This window comes from Scyliorhinus torazame, chromosome 5 (genome assembly GCF_047496885.1).
Source record: "Scyliorhinus torazame isolate Kashiwa2021f chromosome 5, sScyTor2.1, whole genome shotgun sequence".
Lineage (NCBI taxonomy): Eukaryota > Metazoa > Chordata > Chondrichthyes > Carcharhiniformes > Scyliorhinidae > Scyliorhinus > Scyliorhinus torazame.
In genome coordinates this window covers 136,996,163-137,006,715 of record NC_092711.1, presented here as the reverse complement: position 1 = coordinate 137,006,715, position 10,553 = coordinate 136,996,163, and the positions used below count along the sequence as shown (strand labels likewise).

General features: G+C 56.2%; 1 protein-coding gene across 1 annotated transcript in view; it reads right to left on the bottom strand.

The window, feature by feature from the left end:
• Window positions 1-2,903: 2,903 nt before the first annotated feature.
• Window positions 2,904-10,553, bottom strand: part of LOC140422695 (testis-specific serine/threonine-protein kinase 4-like) — a 214,660-nt gene continuing 207,010 nt past the window's right edge. The window contains exon 3 of the mRNA XM_072507660.1: window positions 2,904-3,170. Coding sequence (XP_072363761.1) covers window positions 2,937-3,170 — 234 coding nt within the window. The 3' untranslated portion in view covers window positions 2,904-2,936. The remainder of the gene's footprint in view (window positions 3,171-10,553) is intronic.

The following is a 10,553-nucleotide window of genomic DNA, read 5'->3' as shown; positions in this document are numbered from 1 at the left end:
TAACTTTGCGTATTTACAGGGTATTTACCTACTTACCCGTTTAGTTTACTCCTTGCTACACGGGGAGGGTCGGATGGGTGTGGGGGAGGGGGAAAGGTGAGGATAAGAGAGGGGAAAGGAGATACTCTGTGCAGCAAGGCATTGGCACCAGGCCTGCGTTTCTACTTCCTCTTGATCTCCCCCGCCGTGTCTCCACCTCTCGTTCTCTGCGTCCCACTCCCGCCCACCAACGCGGGGAAAGGTGTTTTCATCAGCGTCACTGCCAGGGAGCCCAGCCGGCTGGTTGGGGGAGCACCTGCCAACTCGGGCCCAGTCTGCCTCCGGTTGCCTTGACCCCGTTCATGGCCTTGAGTCTGCCGCCGGCCTTGGCCTCGCAGGGCACGGCCTTGACCTCATCAGCGAACCTGACCTTGTCGTTCACCTTGGTCTCTCTGCCACCCTTGCCTTTGAGGACGGCCTTGACCTGAGCAGAGAATTTGACCCCCGTCGCCACCTTTGCCCCACTTGGCGACCTTGGCTCCGCAGGCAACCTTGACTGCGTCACCACCTTTGGCCTCGTCGGCGACCTCGACCCAGTTGGCGTCGGCGACCTCGGCCCCGTCGCCGCCTTTAACCACATCGGCGATCTTGACCCCGTCGACGGCCTCGACCCCGTCGCCACCCTCGGTCCCGTCGGCGAAGCCGGCCCCTCGGCGGCTGACCTGGACGCCGGCCTCGGCCCCACCCCGGGGATGCCGGGCAGCCGCCAACCCCCCTCCACCGGCCACTCCCGGGCCCACGCGGCGTCCGCCCGATGGGCGTACAGCGCTGCCATGTCCCTGGGTTCAGTGGTCAGGGGCCAGTGGGTCAGGAAGGTGACGAGCCAGGGGTGACAGAACAGGTCCGGCATGGTGCAGCGGTGGATGGCTGGCATCAGCATTTTCCGCATCATATCCTGGAACGAGAAATGCACGGCGCGCCGTCAGTATCTGGTTACGTCACACAGTGCGACACCCGAAAGACATGGCAGGGGGTGTGGGGGGAGGGGGCAAAAGAAAAATCACTGTGCCCGACTCTCCTTCAAAAAAAAAAGGGAATTCAATCAGTTTTACAGAGAGGAGAGAGAGACAACTTGCATTTTTAACATGGCAACCCAACCCAACTGGGGACAAGTCGAGGACAAACTCTTATTTCTGACATACGGTCACAGTCGGGAATATGGCAGCGACTCTGCACACAGCAAGTTCCCGCCCAGGATCGGACGGGGGTTACCTGAGTCACTGGAGGGCGGGGAGGGTGGGCGGGGGCTACTTCGCAGGACAACGAACGAGGGATCACTCCCCCCGCCCCTCTCCTCCCACCGCCCACTCATTCATAGAATGCCAACAGTGCAGAAGGAGGCCATTCGGCCCATCGAGTCTGCACTGACCCTCCGAAAGAGCACCCTACCTACGCCCATTCCCCCACCCTATCCCCGTAACCCCACTAAGGGGCAATTTATCATGGCCAATCCATCCTCACCCGCACATCTTTGGACTGTGGGAGGAAACCGGAGCACCCGGAGGAAACACACGCAGACACGGGGAGAACGTGCAGATTCCGCACAGACAGTCTCCTGAGGCCAAAATCGAACCCGGGTCTCTGGCGCTGCGAGGCAGCAGTGCTAACCACTGTGCCGCCGCGCCGCCCTGTCTAGTTTTTTCTTCCACGGGACGTGAACGTCTCGTGGCCCATCCCTCGTCGACCCCTTGAACCGAGCGTGGGTTCGCCTGGCCATTTCAGAGCGGGGAGCGGGGGGGGGGGGGGCAGTTAAGAGTCAACCTCAGGGCTGTCGGGAAGGGGGGTGGTTGTGGGAGTGCGGTCCAGAGTCACCAGTAGGCCAGACACAGCTAAGGCAGCAGATTTCCCTTGGTCCCCTAAAAAGGGGGACATTAATGAACCAGATGGGGAGGAGGGGGTGGGGGTTTTATTTTAACAACAACCGGTGAGGATTTGGGGGGAGGGGGGGGGGGTGCAGCTGGCTTTGGGTAGATGGGCAGCGTGCAACTCGAAACACAGAAAGATCAGTCGCCATCTTATTGGATGGCGGACCAGCAGGGGGGGGGTTGCGAAGGTGGGGAGGGATGTTCCGAAGCTGCCGACCACCAGGCCTAAAGAGAAGCCGATCCTGCCACGGGTTGCGGTGCTGGGGCGCAGGAAAAATGAACGAGGGGACACTGGCGGCTTGTTATTTTTCTTTATTGGTTATTTTTCACTTATTTTTTTCCCTCACCCTTGCCTCACCCCACTCCGCCCCGCCCTACCGACGCCACCGCTTCACCCCACTCCGCCCCGCCCTACCGACGCCACCGCTTCACCCCACTCCGCCCTGCCCTACCGACGCCACCGCTTCACCCCACTCCGCCCCGCCCGACCGACGCCATCGCTTAAACTCTTTGTTCCACTTTTTTCTACTAAACTCGCTATCGAGGAAACGCTTACATGTGGTGACTCTGTGGAGACCCGTGAGGGAGGGGGATGGGAGGGAGGGATGCAGTGGGAAGTGAAGGAAGGGCGAGGGGGTTGGGTGGAGGAGGAGGGAGAGAGAGAGCGAGAGCGAGAGGGTGTGTGCAGGGGTGGGTTCGAAGGCATGAGTTAGTCCTGCCCTGTCTACCCGCCTCCTCGGAGACAGGGGATGGTCCCTCCTGCACCCCGCTCTTTTCCCAAACCCCCCCCCCGCTGACCCCACCCCAAATCTCCTGGGGTCCAGCCTGCATTTTTCCTTTTCTTTGGCAGAGGGTGGGGAAATGGGGGGGGGGGCTTTCGGTGGGTTTTGGAGGTGGACGAGTAGTTGGTGCGAAGGATGGCAATCTCCGCCCGATTATTCCCTCTTCCCCCCCCCCCCCCACTCCGGTTGGACTCGCCAGCTCCACCCCAGCCCTGTCCCCACCGCCTGCTCCTCCTCCTCCTCCTGGAGATTAGTCCCATCCCTTTACTGTGATCAGGGAGTCGTCATAAGAGTGGTCTTTTGAATAGCGGACTGTCATGAGGTGCTGGGTGCTACTGGTGACATTGTGGTGGTAGTACAGGCTTCCGAGCTGTTGGAGGCACTCCGGCTTCTCCGTGGCCAGGTAGGCCATCCAGGGGTGGTCGAAGATCGCCATCATGGTGCAGCGGTGGGAGGCGGTCCTGAGCACGTTGCGGATCAGGTCCTGGAACGAGAAAGGACGGGAGGCTCCAGTCAGTTATCCGACCTTTACAGAAACAGTAGGGGTGGTGGGAGTGTGGGGGGGGGGGGGGGGGGGGGGGGGGGGGGGGGGGAAGGTGAAGGAGCACGTCAGAGGTGGGGAAAGGCTGGGGCGGAGGTTGAAGGGGGTTGGCTCCAACCCCAGTCGCGGACTCTCGCACTACCTGTATGGCCCCACCACCTTGACCTACTATTCTCATGGCGCCGGAAGGCCTTTTAATGTCCTTGCCGGGGAGACGGTGGCGCAGGGCTATTGTCGCTGGCTGAGTAATCTAGAGAGCCCGGGGTAACACTCTTGGTCCCCGAGTTCGAACCCCAACCATGGTGGATGGTGAAATTTGAATTCAACATTAAAAAGAAATTGAATAAAAAGTATGACCATGAAACTATTGTCGGGCACCACGGTGGCGCAGTGGGTTAGCCCTGCTGCCTCACGGCGCCGAGGTCCCCGGTTCGATCCCGGCTCTGGGTCACTGTCCGTGTGGAGTTTGCACATTCTCCCCGTGTCTGCGTGGGTTTCACTCCCACAACCCAAAGATGTGCAGGGTAGGTGGATTGGCCACGCTAAATTGCCCCTTAATTGTAAAAAATGAATTGGGTACTCTAAAAAAAATTTTTCTTTTTAATTTTTAAAAATGAAACTATTGTCGATTGTGGTTAAAAACCCATCCAGTTCACTAATGTTCTTCAGGGAAAGAAATCTGCCATCCTCACCCGGCCTGGCCTACATGCGACTCCAGACCCACACAGCGATGCTGTTGACTTTTCACAGGCCCTCCTAGCAAGCCACTCAGCTCAAGGGCAATTAGGGATGGGCCCAGCAAGCGTTGCCCACATCCCAAGAAGGAATAAAAGAATTGTCCAACCCACCCACCCTTCTCCCCCCACGCACTCTGTAAGCCTCCCACCCCGAGAACGGCGGGAGCGACCACCCTTCGCTGCTTCCGCAGGGGGGAATCAAAGAAATCGTCAAGCTCCCATCCCTGACAGTTCCCCCCTGTGACAGATGCCATGCACACGGGTTTCAAGATGGCGGCTCACCCCCACCTTCCCGAGGGGGAGTTGGAGGGCGGGCAACAGGCCAGTGACACGCGCCAAATTCTGAGGGAGAAGCAAAGGAAAACCTAACAAAGTAATCAAAGGCATACAAAGTGGTCTTAAGATGGGCGCCCCCGGCACTCGGTCTACTGGGGGGAGCTTTATAACGAGGTGAAGAAGGAGATTGGGGTAAGGTTTAAGGATGGAATTCCAGAGCCGGTCGCCAATGGCGGTGCGATTGACATCAGGGGCGAGGTGGGGGGGAAGGTTGCTCGAGAGGCCGGAATTGGAGGGGCACAAAGATCTCAGGTTTGTGTGTGGGGGGGCGGGGGGGGGGGGGGGGAATTGGGAGGGGGAGTGGGTGAGGTCGGCTGCAGGAGGGGGGGTGCCGCGGCCACGGAGGGTTTGGAAAACGGGGGGGGGGGGGGAAGGGCGAGGATTTTCAAATGGTTGCTGGTCTCGGGGCCGTGGTTTCCTCTTCAGAGGATGCCGTTCCCTATTCCCGGGATCGCCCGCTCCCGACCGGATGTCCATCCGACTCCTTCCTTCCTCCGTCCGTCCATCGAGAAGTCGCTGAATGTTTCCGCCGGCAGTCCCTCTTGTAGCCCTTGGACGCTGTGACAGTTCAAGTGCTCATCTCAATGCTTCTCAAAGTTGTGAGGGTTCCCGCCTCCACCGCCCTTTCAGGCAGCGAGTCCCAGATTCCCACCACCCTCTGGGTGAAAAAGTTTCTCCTCAAATTCCCTCTGAACCTCCTGCTTCTTACCTTAAATCGATGCCCTCTGGTTATTGATCCGTTCACCAGGGCAAAGATTTCTTCCTATCGACCCTATCTATGTCCCTCATTATTTTATACACCTCAATCAGTTCTAACACCCCCCCCCCCCTCTCTCCAGGGTTGGCCTTCCTTAAGCTGCCTCCTGCAGTTCAATAGCCCCCCCCGCCTTACTCGGCAGAGAAGTTGGTAATGGCGCAAGTATTCCAGCCAGGAAGCATTGCCTTTGGGAGAGGGTATAAGGACGGTATTGGGGTGAGTGCGGAGAGGGTGCTGGTGCCCAACTGATGTACCTCCATCAGAGGCAGAGGGAGAGAGAGACAGAGAGAGATAGAGAGGCAAGGTTTGGTCAGGGACAGTCAACGTGGCTTTATCAAAGGGAGGTCAGGCCTAACAAATTTGATCGAGTTTTTCGAGGAGGTGTGTGTGTGGATGAGGGTAGTGCAGTCAATGTAGTTTATGTGGATTTCAGCAAAGCCTTTGACAAGGTCCCACATGGGAGACTGATAAAGAAGGTAAAGCACCTGGGATCCAGGGTAACGTGGCACGTTGGATCAAAAACTGGCTGATGAGACAGACGGTGATGGTAGAAGACTGTGTGACTGGAGGGTGGTGTCCACTGGCATACCACATGGTCACTTACTTTTTTAAAAATAAATGTTTTTTATTGGGATTTTGAACAAAGTATATTTACAGTTATGTACGCAGAATAAAATTTATATATATATATAGAAGAGAAGAAAACTAAAGAAAAAAAAAAACGGTAGGATATTGTGCACTAGCTCAACAACAGCAATTCTGTACAGTTAGCAGTATTATTTTTAACACATAAGTAGGCACCTGTTTGTGTGTGTGTGGGGGGGTGGGGGGGGGGGGGGGGGAGTACGGGACACAGGGTCACTTCTTGTTTGTGATATATATAAACAATATAGATGAGAATGTAGAAGGGGGTGTGATGATAAGTTTGCGAATGACACGAAGATTGCCAGGGTGGTGAAGAATGTCTTAGGTTGCAGGAAGGTATAGACGGGTTGGTCAGCTGGGCAGATCAGTGGTAGATGGAATTTAACCCTGCTAAGTGCGAGGTGATGCACTTTGGAAGAAGAAACAGGACAAGGGAGTCTGTAATGAATGGCAGTACATCAGGAAGCTCAAGGGAACAGGGCAGGTTAATAGGGTAGTTAAGAAGGCACATGGGACACTTACCTTTATCAGTCGTGGTATAGAATATAAGAGCAGGGAGGTGATGCCGGAGCTGTATAAAACGCTGGTTCGGCCCCAGCTGGAGTACTGTGTGCTGTTCTGGTCACCACACTGTAGGGAGGATGTGTTGCACTGGAGAGGCTGCAGAGGAGATTCACCAACACACTGCCTGGGCTGGAGAGTTTCAGCGATGAAGAGAGGCTGGGTAGGGCTGGAGGTGTTTTCTCTGGAGCGGAGAAGGCCGAGGGGGGACCTGATTGAGGTGGATCAATGTATGAGGGATACGGACAGGGTGGATAGGGAGCAGCTGTCCCCCTTCGTTGAAGGGTCAATAACGAGGGGGCATCATTTTAAATTGAGGGGCTGGGGGTTGAGCGAGGATTTGAGGAACATGTTTTCACCGAAGAGGGTGGGTGGGAATCTGGAATGTGTCTGGGAGGGTTAGTTGAAGCAGGAAAACCTCACAACCTTTAAAAGGATGGATGGAAGAGCTCTTGAAATGTTCACGGCTATGGGACAAGTGCCGGAAAGTGGGATTAGTGTGGATTTAGTGTAGTTTTGTCAGTGCAGGATCAGATGGGCTGAAGGGCACCTTCTGTACTTTAATAATCCATAATAATAATCTTTATTGTCACAAGTAAGCTGACATTAACGCTGCAATGAAGTTACTGTGAAAAGCCCCCAGTCGCCACATTCCGGAGCCTGTCCGGGTCACAGAGGGAGAATTCAGAATGTCCAATTCACCCAACAGCACGTCTTTCGGGACTTGTGGGAGGAAACCGGAACCCCCGGAGGAAACCCACACACACACGGGGAGAACGTGCCGACTCCACACAGACAGTGACCCAAGCCGGGAATCGAACCTGGGACCCTGGAGCTGTGAAGCAACAGTGCTAACCACTGTGCTACCGTGCCGCCTTGTCTCTATGAGAGTGACAGACAGAGCAACAGAAAGAAAGACGAAGAGTGAGACACAGAGAGGGAGGGAGACCCAGAGAGGGAGGGAGACCCAGAGAGGGAGGGAGACCCAGAGAGGGAGGGAGACCCAGAGAGGGAGGGAGACACAGAGAGGGAGGGAGACACAGAGAGGGAGGGAGACCCAGAGAGGGAGGGAGACCCAGAGAGGGGGGGAGACACAGAGAGGGAGGGAGACCCAGAGAGGGAGGGAGACACAGAGAGGGAGGGAGACACAGAGAGGGAGGGAGACACAGAGAGGGAGACACAGAGAGGGAGGGAGACACAGAGAGGGAGGGAGACACAGAGAGGGAGGGAGACCCAGAGAGGGAGGGAGACACAGAGAGGGAGGGAGACACAGAGAGGGAGGGAGACCCAGAGAGGGAGGGAGACACAGAGAGGGAGGGAAACCCAGAGAGGGAGGGAGACACAGAGAGGGAGGGAGACCCAGAGAGAGAGGGAGACACAGAGAGGGAGGGAGACACAGAGAGGGAGGGAGACACAGAGAGGGAGGGAGACCCAGAGAGGGAGGGAGACACAGAGAGGGAGGGAGACACAGAGAGGGAGGGAGACCCAGAGAGGGAGGGAGACCCAGAGAGGGAGACACAGAGAGGGAGGGAGACACAGAGAGGGAGGGAGACCCAGAGAGGGAGGGAGACACAGAGAGGGAGGGAGACACAGAGAGGGAGGGAGACCCAGAGAGGGAGGGAGACCCAGAGAGGGGGGGAGACACAGAGAGGGAGGGAGACCCAGAGAGGGAGGGAGACCCAGAGAGGGAGGGAGACCCAGAGAGGGAGACACATAGAGGGAGGGAGACACAGAGAGGGAGGGAGACCCAGAGAGGGAGGGAGACACAGAGAGGGAGGGAGACACAGAGAGGGAGGGAGACACAGAGAGGGAGGGAGACACAGAGAGGGAGGGAGACCCAGAGAGGGAGGGAGACACAGAGAGGGGGGGGGGAGACACAGAGAGGGAGGGAGACACAGAGAGGGAGGGAGACCCAGAGAGGGAGGGAGACCCAGAGAGGGAGGTGTCATGATATTCAAACACACACATCATGATGGACACACCAACAGGCAAATCAGAGCACACAACACCACAACCAATCACACACAAGAACACCAACCACATAAAAAGCACGAGCACGACACCTGGTGGTCAGTAGGTCTGGGGACAAAGACACGGAGAAGAGCTGTTACAAAATCACAAACAGGGAATCCCCACGTGCAGAGTGTCAAGACAAAACTGTACATAGTAAGTTTAAATAAAATAGCGTTGTACCATATACAACCGTGTTGGCTCATCTGTGTGTCAGAACACCCAACACCACATGGTACAGGAGTGGATCGATACCTGCCAACTAACCTGCCATTCTGGACATGGACCGCACCGACAAACCGCAGCCGTTGCAAGTCGCGGGGAACCTAGGTACCAATTGGAAGCTCTTCAGGCAGCGATTTGACCTGTACATCCGAGCCACCGAAAAACAGAGTGCCTCGGATGAAACGAAGATTGCAATGCTCCTCTTCTACGCAGGTCAGCACGTCCTCGACGTCTTCAACTCACTGGTGTTCGAAGAAGGCGAAAACCAATCCAAATATGACACGGTCATCCTCAAACTGGACCAGCACTTTAAAGTTGAAGTAAATGAAAGTTTTGAAAGATACCTCTTTCAGCAACGCCTGCAAGGTAAGGAGGAGCTTTTTCAACCCTTTTTGACGCACCTCCGGATTCTAGCGCAGTCCTGCGGTTACGGCACCACCACAGAGTACATGATCAGGGACCAGATTGTTTTTGGCGTTGCCTCTAGTGGCCTACGCCAGCAGCTTCTTAAAATAAAAAGCCTCACCTTAGCATCTGCTGTGGAAGCCTGTGTCCTCCACGAAAATGCTACCTGCCGTTTTGCCCGATTTCAGGCGTCCGAGTTGGCACGGAGGGGGTCCCCAGCCGTCGAATCGGCAAGCCAGGCCGCCCACGACGTCGAACGCATCCAGGCCGTCGATTACTTCCCGACCCACGGCCCGGACGACAGCGGCCGCTTCCCGCGCTTTTCGCGGTCTCCCGCGCTGGTGCGCGCCAAAAATAACGGCCACATCGAGGGACGCACTGCGCAGGCGCGCCCACCGCAAGATCGCACTGCGCATGCGCAGTGGCGCAACGAACGCCGTGACGTCATGACGTGCGGCAGTTGTGGAGCTCTACATTTAAAAGGGCAATGTCCTGCAAAAAACCGACAGTGCCTCAGATGTGGCAAGATGGGCCACTACGCTGCCCACTGTCGTTCGGCTCAACCCATGGATCCGGCACATCCCCGACAATCTCGCAGACAAGTCAGGACCGTCCAGCCCACGCATCAAGACTTCCAGTTAAGTGATGCAGATGACCAGGATGCCTTCCGCGTTTCCGTCATCGATGTCAACAAGGTCAATGCCATCAATCCAGCCGATGAGTGGTGTGCCACCCTGACGGTCAACCGATCGCGCGTCACCTTCCGTCTGGACACCGGCGCATCCGCCAACCTGATTGCATATTCTGCAGTCCAGGCCATGAAGGTCAAACCACCCATCACGCCATCCCGGCTCAAGATGGTTGACTATAACGGGAACGTCATCCCGTCCATAGGATCTTGCCAGCTACAGGTAACTCACAAGATGCACATGGCCACACTCCCCTTCGAAGTTGTCGGCTCATCAAAAGACTCGTTGCTGGGCGCACAGGCGTGTAAGGTCCTTCACCTGGTACAGCGCATTATGTCTCTCTCTCCAGATGAGATATCCGACTTCCCGGATGCTGAGTTCCACGCAAATCTCCATTCCCTCCTTGCTCACAACCAGGAGGTTTTTGAAGGCATGGGGACATTGCCATACACGTACAAGATTCGACTCAAACCGGACGCCATCCCTGTCGTTCACGCACCTCGCAGGGTTCCTGCGCCACTCAAAGACCGCCTCAAGTTACAACTGCAGGATCTTCAGGACCAAGGGGTCCTATCCAGGGTCACGGAGCCCACGCCATGGGTCAGCTCCATGGTCTGTGTAAAGAAGCCCTCTGGCGAGCTCCGCATATGTATAGATCCTAAAGATCTGAATAACAACATCATGCGGGAACACTATCCCATCCCGAAACGAGAGGACCTCACCAGCGAGATGGCGCAAGCCAAAATATTCACCAAATTGGATGCGTCCAAAGGATTTTGGCAGATCCAATTGGACCCGGCCAGCCGAAGACTATGCACATTCAACACCCCTTTTGGCAGATTCTGCTACAACCGGATGCCATTCGGCATCATTTCAGCATCTGAAGTTTTCCACCGCATTATGGAGCAGATGATGGAAGGCATCGAAGGGGTACGTGTATATGTGGACGATATCATCATTT